Genomic DNA, 18354 nt, shown 5'->3' on the forward strand with positions numbered 1-18354 from the left:
GGAAGGGAGATGAAGTGAAAAGCTTCAGACAAAGGCACAGGTCTCATTTTTGGAGCTCACTTGTTTGTGCATGTTTAGATGGGTGACGGTGTGTGTGTGATGTGCAGGATTTGGGCTGTGCAAGGTACCAGGAACATACTTGGTGTTTTTTTGTTGCTGACTGTGAGTTGTTCATAGATCCTGTGTGGAAGGTGAAGTGCAGGATATTTATTTGTTTAACATGCAGTTTTAGTTTATGTTTTCTGCGTGTTTGTTGAGGGTTTTCACTGACAAAACCCATCTTGCCCTTCCTCAGGGAGTGCCAAGGCTTTTAGCTTGTGATAGTCTTTTTGAACAGAATTGCTGTCTGCTTCTCCTGTGCAGATGTGGTAAAACTGAAACGCTCCCATTTAACGGGTTATCTCCATAGCCATATGGGTTGGACACTAGTGGTGTTTGAGGTTTATTTAAAGCTGCCTTAATTTCTAGTGCAGGCAATGGTAGAAGAGTCCATACTATCCCAACTCTGGACCGTGGAATTACACCACACTTTAAGCACATCAAATAGGTTTGCTTGCACTTGAGTTTCCAAAGATAATTAATAGCTAATTAAATAGAGTTTAGCTAAATACTTACGTGTGTGAGTCTGTGTACTCCACAAACAAGATAGAGGGGAACAAAGGCTTGCAGAACATTCAGACAAGCATGTGCAAATGTCAGCTAACTCGGATTAATTGGCAATTGGTTACCTTGAGATGGAAACTCAGTGCTTGTCATGATAAATATAATGAATGGCCTGGTGTTATATGGGGAGGTCAGTCTGGATGGGCTAATGTTCCCTTCTGGCCTTAATATCTAGATAAGTATGAAATTTCACATTTCCTCTTCCTTTCTCATTCCTGTCTATGTACTTGGGGATTCCTGCCTGGCAGAGATGGGGATGTGTGCTGTCAGCTTCTTTACATTTACAGTAATGTAAAACATCAGGTTTTATAAATCTCATTTTTTAAAGCCCCATCCCCTCCCTAGTTTAGGCTGATATCAAAAGATGCCGATGGAGGCGAATCAGTAGAGCATGAACTTCATGGAAGTGTTTCTCTTTCTCTCCCTTCTCAGCTTTCCCCCTCCCCCAGCACCCACTAATAAAATCCTTGAATACCAAGCCTTTTATTCTGTTGTTGCATCTAGTTATATTCTTTACTTTTAGCAAACTCATCTATGTCTGATCCTGTTGTCCTTACTGCCAAATACAGTAATATTTGAGTGAAAGGGCTAAATTGAGTCTGTTCTGTGACTCTTTGGGAGTCAGCTGAACTGCTGGTGTGAAAAGGGTTTGCAGCATTGGCTCCTTTGTGCTGAAGGAATACAATTTCCCCTCTGCAAAGGCTTTTGCATCATTTGCATTCCAATGGAACCAGCAAATTGGGCCTTTGGTTTGGAGCAGACCTTTTTTTTTATTGCAATCAGCAGAAAAGTTGGCCTTTTTCCTCCTATCATTTGATAAAATTTCACAAACTCACTGTTTTGGGAAGCAAGAAGGGAATGTTACTCCAATTGTCCCAAATAATCTGGACATATTTACAAGTGCTTTGTGCTAGGATTCAGCTCAAGTCTGTGGATACATGTGTTTAACTGCACCACCACCTCTAAAACAATCCACTCTCTGATGCCAAAGGGCTCGCACCCAGCCTATAGTTTAGTATAGGCTGGCTCTTGTGGCTTCTGTCTTAGACTTATCAGTAGTCTGGGCACAAGGATGTACAGGGGTGCAAAACTGAAGATAGTGAAGTCCTGCCTGCACCATGTTGTTCCTCCTACAGTGAGTTAACGCAGCTGGAATGCCAGGAAAGCTATTGTCCAAAGCCCCATGCTTAAGATGTGATACCTGGAGGAATTCCCCCTTCCTTTTGCTAGCTGGGTAATGTTGCTCTGCTGTTGGGAATACAGAGCAAGCTCCAAAAGTAATACTGACAGACTTCAGAATTATGATACACTGGAGCTGTGGCGTAATTCTTTGTTGAAGAAGTTAGAGGCCTAAAATGTTAAGGCTTATTGTTATTCCGAGTTGATAATCTCTGCCTTGCTTTAATAATTTTTCCTCATGCCTGGATAGCCTGCGAGTTGCACAATAATCACTCACACAGCTTTGTAATCAATGCCCAAAGTAATAGGATTCCGCTGGCCAACGGCAATTAATAAATTTGTGTCTTTTTTAAAACACTGGCAAGTCGGGCCTGAAATACGACTGACTGCCTCTCCTCATTTGCATATTTATTGCAGTGGAAAAATTCTTGCCGAATGATTGATGTTGAGCCTGCCTCTTGAATTCCAAACAGCACATTATTATGAAATGAAAAATGCCGGCCATACAGTTGATTAAAGTTGAAGACAGTGGAATCGGTGTTTTTTAAGATTGTGGGAGAATTAAAGGCATATTTTAATAGATGTTGACAAGAAGTGAACTAACAAAAGCAAAGCAAAGGATTTGCTTGAAAAGATTTAATCAAACGTGTTTCGGGGGGGATTAATTGCTGGGGATGACTAGTGCAAGTGGCTGGCTTGTGGATTTGAATGAGAAGTATTGTTCTCAGGCCAGCATATCGAGTGCCATTGTGACCTGTAGTTTTAACTCCTGTCCCGCAGTTGTTTGAAAGGAGTGAAAATTCCCCCCTCTTCAGCTGAACGTTGGGATAAATGGGTGTACCTGATAAAGATGCTTTTCATTATGTGTAGCTATTAAAGTAAAAGAGGTTTGATTCCTCTCCTTTTTATCTGAGTGGGGCACTGTGCACACGCTGGGCAGCGGTGACTCAGTGACTCTCCACGGTAGTGGCACAAGGAACTCACAGTATTTGGCAGCTCATCTTTGCTCTGCAAACTGGTTCAAACACCGGGTGTGTTCCAGTTTTCCTGTGTGAGCGCTTCATGCAGCCTGTGGAGATACACAGAAAATTAGAAGCTGCCATGTAATGCCAGAGCCTCAGACTTAATTGGGGGGGGGGAAGTAATTTAATTCCCAGGATTGGCATGGGCTCTGTATTTCAGCTGTGGTGTGTGGTGTTTCATGCTGGTACATCACAGTAAGATGCTCCTGTCTCTATTTGCAGACAGTGTGTACATAGTAGCAAGCAGACACTATTCTGCAGGGGAGCACTGCCACCCCATCACACCCTGTTAGGTGCCAGCAACATGCAGCCATGGAGTTAAAAAATCCAGGGAGTTTTGCCCCAGTTTTTAGGATTCCCTCCTTGTCTTACCCCAAATCTGCTGGCTGGATGCACCAAGGAGCTTTTCGGGGTGGAGCAGTTTTGGGAATCCCACTGCTTAGCTCTCTGTGAATACCTTTGACAGCCTGGCCTTGAGGGCACAGGCTTTTTTCCATCAATGTAAAGTGTCTCCACATGAGGCTGGTCCCTGCTGCTCTGCACCAGCTGCTGCTCTCCACAGCTGCTTGGGAAGATGAAATGAGACCCCATTTTTAGAGGTCAGGAATAAGAGCACAGCTATTTTTCTGTGCAGGAAGCAGCATTTCTACAGCAAGTCAGAACCTACAGTGATGGGTGAGCACAAGAGCTATGTTGCCTGTAAGTCCCCAGTGTGGCAGTGCTCAGGCTTCAGTGGCAGTGGAGGCACAGGAGGAAGGGAGAAGGCTGGTGGGGATGGTACCAGAAGCCACCCCACATGTATGTACACATACAAGGGGATGCCAGCAGCACAGACAGTTTGTCTGTAAGCATTGGCATTGACAAAATTGATTTTTGTGGTTTGAGAGCAGTAGGACAGATTTCATCTCTGGTGGGTCTCCTGACACTTTGATACATGGCAGTGCTATCCCTGAATGGAGCTAAATACTCCAGGGCTACTTTCTGACTGGGTGAAGGGATGTATAAAATGAGAACGTATGAGAGAGTATTAACAGAAAGGCACACTTTGATTTACTGGTACTGGCTCCCAGCTTTCTTGGTGGATTGATATGCTGTCTGGTGGACCTGGAACAACTTTTTCACTCCTGAGCACAAACTGAAGGGGCTCCCATGGACTCTTAAAAGTGACTTTTATAACTTAGCGTCTCGCCACAGACGCTCCTGGGGTGATTCTCACTGGTGATATACAGCCCGGTGCTAAAGGTGTCAGTTCTGACAATGATGTCGATCTAAGGTAGAATATTTACCCCAGCACATTATAGTGCAGATTATTCATTGCCTGCTGACCATGGCCCTGCTACACCCCAGAAGAGCTGGAGTGCTACTTCAGTTGTAATTGACAGGATCAAAGCTGCCTGGGGTGCTTTAGCTGCTGCTGGAGGGTAGGCAGCAGGGAGAAAATAAACAGTTTGGGAAGCTCTGGGGACATTCATCTGTTTTGCAGTGGGGAAGATTTTGCTGCTGCAAGCTGAGCTCTCAGGCTGGGGTAGGGGTGCTTTCCTTTTGCAAGGGATGTTTTAGCTGCAGACACATACAACACATGCATTTTTAAGGGCTTTTGTCTGTCTCTTTTATTTGTTTTGATGCCAACACATGACTCTTACAAGTACAGCAAACCTAGTCCATCAATAGGTTTATATAGAGAATGGGTCAGGACATGTCTGTTGTGAACTGTGAGCCAGGGAAGGAAGAGTCCAACAAGTGATCTACAACAAAAATCTTAAAGCATCTTCTCCTTGACATTCTTGTTACTGAGGTCAGGCTGTAATCTATCTGAAGATGGTGACAACTGAGCAATATCACAGTGGTAACATGTGGGAGATTGAGACCTCTGAATGTCTGGGCTGATTTCTGCTTGCAGTGTCGCTGTCTAGCTGATGGAGATTTGCTGCTCACTCTGTCCATGATCCCTGGCTCCTCTGTTACAGAAAAGAAATAGAGTGATGAGAAGTTCTCTCCATTCTTTTACGGTAACTACAAAGAAACAGATTTGGGGGTTAAGCAAAGCAGCTCCACTAACTATCTTGCCAGAAAACAGATCCTGAAGCCATGTGCTGCTACCTTCCCCCAAACAGGGCCTGTTTTCCCCTTCTTGTAGTGCCTTTTTGTAAAAGTAGAAGGTAGGGCACCAGAGGCAGGTAAATAGAAATGAATCTGTATGAAGTTCAGCCTAGGTTTTTGGATAGAAGTGTGCCGAGTGTTTTACCTGTAAGAGCTGAGCTGTGATTGATGTGTAGCAATGTACTAAGGGAGAGTTGGTGTAGGCACAGACAAACACTTGTTTTATATCAGAGCATGCTGCAGGGAGGCTTGTTGGTCACCACAAAAGAACTGTTTTTTAAAGAACAGATGCTGCAGCAGTGTGCAGTTAACCCCTCCCACAGTCAGCTGCAACTCTGTGTCCTTGGAGAACATAAGATCATTAGACAGAGACCGTTTTCCCTGCATTTGCATAAGGGGAGATTGTCAAAGCTTCTGGATACACAGCATCAGATCTACATCCAACATTTGTGTCTGCAAACACCCTGGAAAGCAGCTACTCATCCCTGTAAAACTAAGCTTCCCACCATGTATTAATCATTTTGTACACCTCTCCACCCGAGTCTTCGCTTACTTTCTAAGGCTCTCTGAACCTGCAGTTCTGCTTTTTTGATCAGAATCTCCTCATTAAACTTGCCAGGTCATTGTTTAAGTTTCCCCCATAGATCAGATCTTGCTACATTTAATTTTACTTACAATCTAATTTCTTACACTTCCTGTGTGGTGAGCACAGTGGCACAGAAACCAGTGGTAATCACAGCCCTGCAGGAGTTTGGCTTTTCTTCTTGCCTTCCTCCTGCTCCCTATAACATGCACATTATATACAAGAAAGGAAAGTCAAGAGGTCAGGTTTAGATAGGATGTACACATACACGTTTTCCCTTGTGTTGCTTTATACTATTCAGAAGCTGGCATCTGCTCCAGAACTTCACAGAGGAGAGAAATGAGCGAGTCAGCAAGAAAGGTTGTTGTCATATGTGTGTGCCATCAGGCACTTCTGCACATAGTACTTGCTTCTTTAGTATGTTAATCCTTCAGGCTCTACAGTTGCAATGTTTGTGGATGAAACGTTAGCTCAGTATACTCCCAGTGTGCAGCCAGGCGGATGGTTAGGAGGCAGTCCTGCCTCCTTCCCTCCTTTTTCTTTCCCAGTGTGGTGGTGGTTGACATTAACAGCTATAAATCAGTTTGAATTAAAAAACACGTCTCTAAGAGAAAAACAGTTAATGGGACAGGCAGTAACTGTGGCAGAAATTCACATTCAAGATGAGAAACTAAGTGCAGCAAACCTAAGTGTTCACCAGTGGGAAATGGTCACTTGTATCTCTTCTTCTGCAGGTTGTAAAGCCCTGGAGGCGTTGATGAAAGTATTAGTGGAGCTTCAGGATGAACTGCTTTATCAATACCCAGGCACAAGGCATCTGGTAGATGGAAAACAATCCAAAACTGAGAGGTAAACACAAAACAAGACCTTTTGGAATCTTTTTGGTCTTCAATAAATAGGGCAGTGCAGAACCTTCCTGACCATCCCATCCTCCCTGTCTGCTGTTCTCTCAGGTCTCAGTTGCTGCTCTACTCTGAACAAATGTCTGGTTTGTAATCTTGCTGATAACAGAAGGAACTAAAACTTGTGTCTTTTACCATCAGTTTCACCATGGTGTGGAAAGAGCATGGGTGGTAGTGAAGGGGCTGTTAAGAATTCACACATGTTGCCTTAGAGAGATGTAGGGTGGTTAATCTGTGTGTTCTTGTTCCAGTGATGATGAAATCCCTAGCAGTAGTGATGAAGAGAAAGTGGATAAGGGTCAGGAGAAGAGGAGGAGCCTCCCCAAGCGAAAGCTGAAGCTGGAGGAGTACCCAGAGTTCATAGCCAAGCGCTATGCTGACTTCAGGACCTATCGGAACAGCGTCCTGCAGAAGTGGCATGAGAAGACAAAGCTGGCATCTGGCAAAGTGGGAAAGGCAAGTGTTTGTTAATGTGTGCTCACATGCTTATTGTTCAGCAGAGATCTGGGGAGCAAGCTGATGTGGAAATTCTGTATCTTGGATGTTCCAAATTAAGCTGAGAGTTACAGCACTAAGAACTAAATATGCAGGTGTGCTCTCTTCCCCACCCTTACAGGAGTCTGAAGGAAGCTCAGCCCTCATATGGCAAAGGCATAAACTCTTCTCCTTTGTTCTGAGCACATGGGCAGAAAACATTTTCATGGGTGAATGATTTCCCAAGTTTTGGGAAAAACTCTTGGATAATGTTGGTGTTCTCCCAGTAGCCAATCTCATCATAGCCAGTTTTCAGCAGCAAGTAAGCTTTGTGAAAATGCCACTAGTGCTTAGCAGCAAGCTGTTTGTGTTTTATAACAGAACTAGGGACTTTTGTGACTCTCCTCCTCCATGAAGTGTACACTTTAATACAGTGGGTAATCATTTCACCCGGAGATCCAGGGTCTGCTAACATCTGCGAGTCAGTATTAATCATTGAGAAGTTAATCTGAACCAGAACAGCAAAGGCATTTTGTTAAGCCAGGCGTCAGGTTGCCTCAGGTTGGGAAGGGAGAGAGAGAGAGAACAAATAAAAAATCCTAGCAGAAATCCCTGCAACGAAACCCAGACCCCCTCCTCTTGGAATGCTGTCTGCTTATCCACTGACATGGAAAGATAGAGGAACACTGCTGCCTTGAGGAAAAGCTTTCTGCATTATCTGACACTAGTTAATGTTGTTGCAGGGTTTTGGTGCCTTTGAGCGTTCAATCTTGACTCAGATTGATCATATTATGATGGACAAAGAGAGATTACTACGGCGGACACAGACCAAGCGGTCCGTGTATACAGTGCTGGGGAAGCAGGAACGGGAATCTCATCCCGTCCCCGAGTCTTTGCCTGAAAATTCGGTAAGATCTTTTTCTTTCTATAACTTACCGTGTAGCAGCAGAGAAACTGCAAAACAATTAGCTCGAGCCTTTAGCAGGTAATATTCTTGTTCGTGTGAAATTTATGGAGGAGATACCCAAGTGTTGATTCCTGTAATGTAATGGCTAAGAAGATGTAGACATTTCCATTCCAGTTTTATGGTGTTTGCATTATCTCCTGTGCCAGTTCTGGACAGGGGTAAACGAGGTTTGGTCTGTGATTGTGCCCTTCCTGTGCTGTTTGAAGTGATGATGCTGTCACTTAATCTGCTTTTTCAGGTAGTGGCTACAGAACTGTTCTTACTCTGGAGTTTAGAATCTTTAACCCAGAAAGTCACTTCTGAAGTCACACTGCATATAGCCTACAGAATATGTTAGTAGTAAGCCTGTTATTAATTTAGTATTTAAGAATGAATAAATACTCAATTCTGAGAGATCATGCAGAATTACTGCACTTGCAAGATGTATTTTTGCCATTACATTAAAAATATCTGTAGTATTTTGCCAGAAAGACTTCGCACAGTCCTATTTATTTCCCAGTAAAGGTCTCATAAATCTATTTTGGCACTGGCAGCGTTTCTGCTTTGCCTTTAAATGTATTCCTAGTCCTTAACAGCTTGTTATGTTGGGAGGTTTTCTCCATTCCTTCCTGTCTTCAAGTGTGTTTACAAGCTGCTGCACGTGATGTCATCAGAGTTAGGGACAGAATTACACACACATGAGCTTTCAGTCTTTCCTTTGTGCTTCTAGGAAGTCCTCCCTGAGTCAGAGTCCAACAGACACCTGAAGGACATAGATGAGGAGATATTTGACGACGATGACTTTTATCACCAGGTAGGTGATGGTAAATCTGTGTTGAAATTATGGCTCCAATTGGTTTTTTAATACTTACAGAGCTAATGTGATTGGTTCTGTGCTCTACATTTCTCTTACCAGTGACACTCAGTTACTCTTTTAACACCTGGAATCTCTGCAGATACCTGAGAGGACCTCACTCGCAACTTTTGATATAGGGCAGCGTGAGCTTAAGATTGCGCTGTGGATGGAAACTTACGGCTGTACTTGAGGAGTCAGGGCCACAGGATAAGGTCTGTCTCTGTTCTTGCTGGTGAATGTTGCTATACCAGAGAAAAATGACTGAAGTCTCTAAAGGTGACTGTTCTCTGTGGGTAGAGTCCCATTATGAAAAACGAGTCTAGTAGATCCTCAAGAGCACCTGAGTTACTCTCAACTCAACCTAAATCATCTACCTACTGAATGAAGAAGCTGCAAGGACTTTTCTTGGTATTGTGCCAGTTTGGATTTAGGCCAGTTACTCTTTTTATTTGCAAAATTCCTAGAAACAAGGGATGCGCACCCAGTGCATGGAGGCTGCAGCTTAGGGAAACCTCATGTTCGTGCTTCATTTAAGAAATGAGAATGCCAGCTTTATGCAATGCGGAAATGGCCATATATTGAGGAGTCTTGATTTGCTGTAAGTCCTTCCCCACTGCACAAAAACCAGTTCTATTCTGATGATCCATAGAGAGCTTTAACTTCAGGACTAAACAAGTACTATTATTGCATTAGAAAGGCTGAATTTTCTGATCTGAATAGCATTAGGGTGGCTAGGAAAGTGTTAGGGCAGTGGAATAGAGTTCCTGTCTCATGCCTGTGCTCTAATAACTGATTTAACCAGAAGCATTTGAATGGTTCTAAAATTTGGGGTTTCATGTACAGAGCCAGCACTAAAGGTGAATAAAAGATTTATTAAATTGCTAATTCTTACCTGTGTTTTACAGAAGGGAAATACAGGGAACTCTAATGCTGCCGTTTTTTTCCCTTCCAACAAGGTTTTCAACACACTTCCAACACTACTGTCCAAGACAAATATTTGCAGTAGATCTCACCTAGTACAGAATTAGGACCATGTGAATACTTAATGTTTGTGAGGAATGTGGTCAAGGCAGCCTGCCTTAGAGCCAGGACTCGGTACCAAGCCAGATCTTCTCCAGGCTGCATGTTACTGTAATGGCATCTCTGTGAGCATTGCTGTGAATTGAGGAGCATATCTTGGGCAGGTGAAGGTGCTGGGTTCATCTGTGGAGGCTCCAAGTGTCCATCTTTTGGGCAGCAGTGGTTGAAGAGGCCACATCTGTAAGGCAGGGAGATAATACTGAGGTGGAATTTGGTGTCCAAGTGGACCCAGAAGGGCAGCTTTGGGGGCCACCGTAAGAACACTGAATAAATGAAGTTTGTTTAACAAAACAGTAAAGTGGTCAAGGAGAAATAGCTTCAATTGACAGGTCTGTGGACCTTTGCAGGGAAGGTGCTTATTGGCCATGAAATGTTAAATTTGTAAAAGAAAAGCAGCAATAGATGAATGGCCCATCTTCCCTTCTAATAACTTTAACTTCGATGCATCGTGATTTCAGAAATATGAGTAGTCCCAGCTTAGCTTTTCCCCTCACTGGTTAATTGGGGTGCTGGGGTTAATCTAAATTAAAACTTAAACTAATAGAGGTCATTGAGGGAAGAGAATCACCTGAGTAAAACAAATGGGGCTGCCAGGCACGACTGTATCTTGGCCATTTCCCAAGAGGGAGGTGGCAGCAAATTGGAGTTGTTTCAGCATTCGGCAGAGGTGAAGGATGGGTGACACCGGTTTAATGTACGGCACCTCCGGAAGCGTTCCAGATTGCATTCCTTGCTGTACCAACTGCTGCCTCCTGCGCACAGTGACTGGGAGCAGGACCAGCCAACAACATCTGGCAGCACAGCAAGGAATGGGTGCAACCTTCAACACCCCATGGACTCTAAATATGCTGCTTAGGCTGGTGGAGGCTTTAATCACTTACCACTCTTTGGAAGCGGGCTACGACAGCTTATCCGAGCCTCGTACATCACGCACAGACATCTGCTGAGCCGCGAGGCAGCAACACATTCATTTTCCTTTCTTGCTTGTTGGGGTTTTTTTATATCCCACCCTCCCTTCTCTTCCACTGCTTTTCTCTCCTTCCATCCCCAATATGCTTCTTGGGAGAGATGATCTGTAAAGATTACTGCTTCACTGTGTGCAAGTAATTGTGGGGATGCCAGCCCCTTGCCAGACAGCATGCGACACCTGTGCTGCTGACCTGGTTAATATCTTCTGTTGAGTGGGATTTGGCAGAGATTGGAGCTGAAGCCATTTCAATGATAAGGCTAAAGAAAACTGCTGTATGGTTCCTGTCACCTCCCAGTTAAATTGGTTTCATAAAGGGCTTTCCTTTATTTGTCAGGGTGCTAAACTGAAGCTGAACATTGCACCCAGAGAGGGTAGAGTGCGTTACAATAGAGCACTGACAATGCAGTGTGTTTTCTCTCAAATGGGTCGTAACTGGGCAGCACTTTCATGTGTGTGGATGTACAAATATAAAACATTGGAAGGGACCTGGTTCTTTAGGAGTAATCAGTAGCAATGTCTCTGGTTTCTGGAGCTGAGGTTGCTCAGGAGCTCTGACCTCTGGGCATTATGCGCATTGCAAAGTGTACGTGTATGCTTCAATGAGGGCTTTTTTCCTTGTATTTGCATTTAGATGCAGACTTTTTTTAGTATCACTTTCCTTTTTCTAAGTAATGTTTGATAATCATCAGTTTATTTTGAATACTGTTTAGGGTTTAGTAAACAAGCAGATAAAGGAGGACATTGGAAACCAGCTCCTGTGTATTTCAGTGGGAAATCAAGTAAAAATGAAGGAGAGCTGATGAATGTGCACAAGTTACCAACAACCGAATAAGCAGCTTCACCATTTTGTTACAGATTATCATAAAAAACCTCCTTAATGAATCTACTTTTCCTGCGGAAAACCAATTTTCTTGTCCAGGTCTTGGTATTCAATGGAGTTCACTGTGTGGGGCTGGTGGAATTTTATGGCAATTCACATTTAAACTCTTTTGTGTCTGTTCATCCCATTTTGCTTTTTCTTGTCTTCTTCACTTGTTTTATAAGCAGTTATAATTTTTATTGTGGTGGCCCGTGGTAAATAGTAATGTGAAGCTGAGCTGAATAATGCAGGGGAAGTACTGTCACCTCGGTTGCACTGGCTGGGAATAGTGAAACTGTGTCAGCGGATCCTCATTCCTGCCAGCAGTGAGAGGCTCAACTCTGTTTCCTTTCCTTTTAAACTCTCCTTCATACATGGTTTTAAGGGAAGGAAAATGCTTTTTATTTTTACAAGTCATGTTTATGTAGAATTCATTACAGCTGATATTGCAGCATTAAGACTTAAAATTCCAGCCTGCTACCAGAGAGCTGCTGGTCTGACATGCTACAGTGGAGATTTTATTATTAGGTTGAAATACTCCTCTAGTAAAGGAGAGAGTGGAAATTGGTTTATTCCCAACAGGAATTAGGTTAGTGTTCATATGCTAAGCGTTCCACTGGTAGCAGCTCTTCCCAGAACAAATGTTCATCATCGATGGCAGCAGGTATGCCTAAGAATTAGGAATATACATAATCCCTTTTTTCCTCTGTTCTCCTGCTCCCTTCTCTCCCTAATTTTGGGTATGTTGTATGTCACTGCATTGTGTAACAACCCACAATCACCAGGGTTGTCTGTGATCACCACGACTTCAGCAGCTGAGTTGGAAGCAAGCTGGGGAACGTTCAAGGAAACACTGAAGACTTCAGAGGGATGGCAGCAGTTTGCCAGGCAGGGTTGCCAGTAGCTCCCAGAGGGTTGTCATATGTTGCAGTGAGCTGTGGTTTGTTCCCAAGGTGAGCATCAATAGCAAGAAGAGTTTTTTTCCCTTCCTTATCTATATCCTCATTACTTAGGGAAGGAGTTAATCCTGAAGGAAATATTGTTTAATTGTAGGACTTGTAGCTTTGCTGTTGTGAAGTGGCTGTGTGTGTGCCTGCCCACTCTTACACAGTCTGTGACAGGCATAATTTTTACAAGTGAGCAGGAAATCTCACTAACTTCCTTTCTCCTAGCTCAGCATCCCAACTGCCTGCTATAATCAGAGTAACCACAAACTTGCAACCCTGAATCTCTTGTTAAGATGCTTCTAGCTCAGTTTGTTTCTCTTCTGAGTTGTATTTGTGTCTAAACCACAGTGTGGCATTTTAGAAGACTTCACCTGAGGGGATAAATTTTAACTGATGTCCCAAGCAGGAGTTGGCCTAAAGCAGTTTCTGGGGCACAAACTGTGGTTTTCTCTCTCGGGTATTTGATAATGCCCTAAACAAGTAATTACTAATGCAGTGAACTATTAAAAGTCAATAATGGTGAGGAATAGAGAGAAGAGTGGCTTTCTGACAAGCTGGTTTACCTTAATTAAACTGGTGAATGATTAATATGGACAGTTGATCTCGTGTCTTTAATGAGATGCATTTAGAGTTTTGTGTGAAGAAGAGATGTCTCGAACCATCCCGCAGGTTAATGGCAATACAATACTCTTATCACAGGCATGTATCTTTCAAATGGCTGGGTAGATGGTTAATAACACGTTTTAAAGCTTGATTTGAAACTTCTCTTAATGGGTTATGAGAAAATATGCAAGTCAATGCCTATTCTGTACAAGGCTCAACTTCAAGAAAATGTTTTCTGAAAGGAGGCTGTCCAGTGGTTTCGTCTCATATTTTTGGTTTTTACATTATAAATAATGTCAGAAAGTGGTTCAAGGGGATTTAAAGATAATATTTGAGCTGCTGTCTGAATTTTCTCTGGTGTTGCTAGAAATCCAAATCGTGTTATGGTCCTGTGGGGCGGGAGCTTGGAGGAGGAGGAGAAACAGCTTGTTTCTGCATCTGGGCAGGACATGGTGTAAAATGTGTGCTGGGTAAGTCCTGGGCTATTGCACCTTGTCGTAATTGATACTGGTTTAATTCATTGTATGGTGTATAAATAGAACAAAGAGGGAAAAATGGATCTCTCCAAAGGCTAAAGGAGAAACAAACAAACATAAATACTGAAATTATACTGCTAAAACACAGCTTTGTCAATTTTGTGTTCAGAAATGAGGAAAAGCATTTGGGGTTTGTAGTCTTCCTTCTTGGACTCAACAAGTTGTACTTACCTTCTCCCTTGCTGTTTCCTACAGTGATTTTGTTAAAAAAGACCTGCTTTTTAACCGGTGTTAAAAGATGATTTAACAACAGCACATTTCTTCAGTGTGTGACATGTCATATTGTGGCTCTATGAAGCAGGATGAAGGTAATTTGTCTGAGCTTCTGAAAGATTCTGTGTTAAAAGATAGCGGAATGCCATTAGTAGACCTTAGCACCATAGTAATTGCTTACTGTCTCTGGGAACAAACACACATTCAGCTGGAGAAGTCCACAGAAGCAGTTGACCAATACTTTAGAGTTCCTCACTAACAGTATTTTTCAGCCAAGGGGTGACAGAGTGTTCTGTTAAAGGGAAGCAGCTAAAGTCTGCCTTTCTCACACTTTTCTCTTTGTTTCACAATTCACAAGTAGTCAAATCTTCGTGTGATTCTGCTGCTTTAGCAAGTGACCAAGATGGTAGAAGCCATACAAGGTTCTGTTTGTCTGTTGTTCTACACAGTTGCTTTAACATGAGCATTATCAGACCCTTGTTTGATATGATTATCAGCACAGGGAGCCTGATGGGCATTGTTTTGACTGCCCCATCCTGTAGCTCACCTCTTCGCATACCTGAACTGGTGAGTTCAAAGGCAGCAGTGCCATTTGCAAGGCAGAGCAGGTGCCTTTGACGCACTGTAGCAGGAATGACCTGTGCCTTTCCTGGCTTTTCTGAAGATCTGAGTAACATCAAAGTGTTCCTTTTGTTCTGATTGTATTCATAAACTTTGTAAACTCGACTGTTTCCTGTGATATACTGTAGATGAACTTCTGTGAGGTTTTAATCTGAATTGATCTGTAAGGTCTAAGAAGAGGGAGTCTTTTGTCGCCAGGCTTATTTCAGCTATATTTAGCTCTTTGTCTCAACTGGAAATTCTTAGGGGTCTGCAAATCAGAAAGGTCAGCAACTGTAGTATTAGAAACACTGATAGATAGTGCATGAAAATGAGACCTAACCTCTAAGATGAAAATTGACCTCTAAAATGAGAAATGAATCTCTATTACCCTTGAACAACACCCTGATGGCATTTCTAAATCTCTCTAATTCTGTACAATGTACTTTGTGTGCATGTCTTTAACCAGCACAGACAGGGAGTCCTTTTAAGGTGAATTCTTTCGAAATACACCCATCATGGGCTCTAGTGTCAATTTAACAATGCCTTTTGTGTCAGCAGAGGTGGGTGAGCACTAACCACTGCTGGAGCTCTCACCTTTGGACATGTTTTGTGGGAACACTGCCTTGCTCTCTGCTAGTGATGCAGATTTAAAGCTCTCTCACATGCTCAGGACACAGGAGACCGAGTCAGTTCCCATGTGCTCCCGGCCCTCCTCAAACATGGCTTGTGGTCCTTTGCAAACCACACAGTCTGTGTGCATTCCTTTGCTCGTGTGGTTGGTAGTCCCTGGTTTTGGAGTCTGGTTGGGTTGGGTTTAACAGCAAAGCTTTGTTGAGTTCAAAAGTACATGTTCAAGAGCACTCTTGGCATCGGCGCTTCGTTCCAAAGACAACTCACATTAACAACTTTCTTCTGCTTACCATTGTCCACTCTGCACATAGTTTGTCCTCCTGCTTCTAGCTTTTGGTAGGAGCAGCTTGGGGTTGAGGTGCAGGCTGCTGGATGTGGTTGCACTTCATTGCAGTAGGCAGTTGTGTTTGCTTACATGGGAGACTGAGCTTAAGGCTTTTGAAGTTCAAGGAAGATGTGAAGAGATGAAGGAGAGAAAGCAAAAAAGGATACGTTTCAAATCAAAGCCTTTTGATGCTGAAATTGCCTAACTCAAACTCTTGTCTTCACATATCAGGGCTTAATGCTGATAGTGATTTACTTACACTTCCTAGTTAATAATTAGACATTGGGAGACACCATATATCACTCCTAATGGAATATATGGGGTCTGATGAGAGTTTTCCGTTTTGACTAATAAATTTTAACCAGAATCGCCAAGCTTAATGAAATATTACCACTTCGGAAGGGTTTTAAGTCTTGTGCTGTGAAAACAGTGTTGCTTTTTTCAGTAAATGAATTTATCATTCCCTCTGTATCCTGAGCCCGAGCTGGCTCTGGAGCATAGGCTGAATGCAAGACTCTGAACTAGAAAGTGGAAAAACTAATCAAATCCTTAAAGACCAAAGGCAGCGAGGCAGGTCTAGACTGACTTTTTCAGTGTAGCCTCTGGCTACATCCACTTTTATGTTAGTAACCATTGTTAGCATGATTTATAACTTTAGCTTTAAGACATACGCTATTTAGATGTAATAAGATGCTTCGCAGCTTTTATTTCTGCTTCCTAATTTCCCTCTTGTTCCTGCTTTGTTTCATTTACCCCCATCCTCTTTGTCTCCCTGTCCTCTCCCCAGCAGCATCCTTAGTCCCGCAGTTGATGCTGTGATGAAGGAACACTTCACTGTCAGCACCAAGGTCAACCAGACTGCCTCAGCTAATGGCTGAGGGGCTGATGGCCTGGTTAGGGCAGAGAAGACCACTGTGTGTAGGGCTGAGTCTCCTACTGCTGCACAAAGCTTTTCCCTTCTAGCTCTGTGCATGGAGAAGCGGATATGCCCCCCAGGAAATAGGGATCCCTGCTAAGCAGGGTACAGGTCAGCTCCATGTCCTTCTAATCCATCATGGGAAACACTGGCATGCCAAAAAGAGAATGAGTCTGTTCAACAGGATGCTGCCCCCGTCCCAGGTACAGCATGAGGAACTTGCCCTAAAAAGGCATCTTGTTCTAAGCAGTGTAACCACAGCTGTAAGATAGTAGCAGGGCTCCTTAGTCTACCCAGCTCTGGGTTTTGTGAGTCCAAGTCCTGCTGAAAATGCCTTGCTGCTTCATTCTCTAAGAGCGTAGGATGTCTGCGCACTGTCTTCTCATGCCTTAGTCTCTGCTGTTACTACTCAGTGGGTTTTGCTGTGCATTGTGCCAAGGAAGCAGGATAACAGGGGACAGTAAACACACTGTATTGCTGGTACAGGAAGAAACCACTAAGCCCCTGTTGCACCATTTCTTGCTGCTGTTAAAACCCTCCCTCCCACCTTGCTTTTGACAGAATATTGACTAGGAACCAAGATCCCATTTCTGCTTAGCCTTAGGGGCAGCTGTTTACAGAGTGGTGGTGTTACACAGGTTTACTGTGTCGTATGTCTGTGTAAAACTGGATTTGGATCTTGTATTTAGCTGCCAGGAGTGACTGTGATGAAGTGGGAGAGATAAACTGATAGATTGTGTGCCAGAAAGATGTTGGGAATCAGTCAGATAAACAGGGCAGAGAAGTAGCTTGCTGTTTTCTAGTGATAATAAACCAGTGGCCTCTCTTCCTGGGATATTTAAATGTAATTGCTGCAGTCAGAATCTCAAAAAATAAGCAAGAAACAAGAGTCATATCAGGTGTTTAGTTATGATTGAATCCCTCTTTTTTGGTAATATGATGTGTGCCGTTAAGAAGAGGAAAGATGTGGTCAGGTATAATAAGTACAGTCTCCTAAAATGATACCCATTTACCTTTATGGCATTTTTCTTCTGTGGGGTGCAGACCTTTTCCCTTCCTTATTTCAGAAACCATAGGAGTCAGTGAGTTTCTCATGCAGCAATGAGCCTGGGACAGCTTTTGGCCTCAGCTGTGCTCAGTGGAGCAGCATAGGGTGGAGGAAAAGCACTTTTCCTCCTTTCTTCTCTAGCATCAATGTGGAATTGCCTGGACTCTGGTTTGCAGGAGGGTCTGTTTTGGGTTCTGACCTGCGGCAGTAGCTTCCATCGTCAGTGAAATGTCAGCCTCGATAAAGCAGTCTGTGCCTCTTGGTTTTGGAAGGTTTATTTCTGTTCTCTGTGTTAATATGTTGGCTGATACCCAAGGCACAGCACGTACAATTTACAGTGAGTGGTGATAAACATACAGCACCGGTCAAGTATCCAAAAAGACCGTTCACAATATTCTTTGGCTGCAGGAAGCAAAAAATACAAACCCCCAACCCTCAGGACATGAAAAGAAATAGGAGAGTCTGCTTGAGTGTTCCTGCTCTGGCTGTAAAAGTTATTTTGCTGTGCTGTTCCTTGGAGCGAGCATTACTGCCCAGAAATGCTTGACTTCTGTCTGGTGAAGTGTTTCAGTTCCCCCCTGCCCTCCCCACTCAAAGTGTGGGGCAGAGGTCTTGCTGCAGATCTGCCTGCCTTGTATCTCTTGCCCAGGAGAGCTGCATACACAACAGATTGTGAACTTTTAGGTCTGTTTAATCCTTCCAAAGCCACCAGCCTTGAAAACACAAGCTGAGGCTCAGCTGCTCACATCCCTTCAAGCTTGTCACCCATTTGCCCTCTGTGGGATTGTGCACTTTGCTCCAGGTTCTTGGGACGAGCAGTTACCCAACGCTGGACCATCTGACAGCCTCAGGGGAAGCTTTGCAGTGACCCGCAAGGACTCCACTCTAAACTACTCCTA

At 43.5% G+C, this 18354-nt stretch overlaps 1 protein-coding gene across 3 annotated transcripts in view; it reads left to right on the forward strand.

Annotated features, from left to right (window-relative positions):
• AATF (apoptosis antagonizing transcription factor) overlaps positions 1 to 18354 on the forward strand; it is a 52250-nt gene that overhangs the window by 10144 nt on the left and 23752 nt on the right. For all 3 annotated transcript variants that reach the window (XM_034068792.1, XM_034068794.1, XM_034068793.1), the window contains exons 5-8: positions 6282 to 6396; positions 6701 to 6905; positions 7667 to 7831; positions 8600 to 8683. In XM_034068792.1, the coding sequence (XP_033924683.1) occupies positions 6282 to 6396; positions 6701 to 6905; positions 7667 to 7831; positions 8600 to 8683 (569 nt within the window). The remainder of the gene's footprint in view (positions 1 to 6281; positions 6397 to 6700; positions 6906 to 7666; positions 7832 to 8599; positions 8684 to 18354) is intronic.

This window comes from Melopsittacus undulatus, chromosome 13, assembly GCF_012275295.1.
Source record: "Melopsittacus undulatus isolate bMelUnd1 chromosome 13, bMelUnd1.mat.Z, whole genome shotgun sequence".
NCBI lineage: Eukaryota > Metazoa > Chordata > Aves > Psittaciformes > Psittaculidae > Melopsittacus > Melopsittacus undulatus.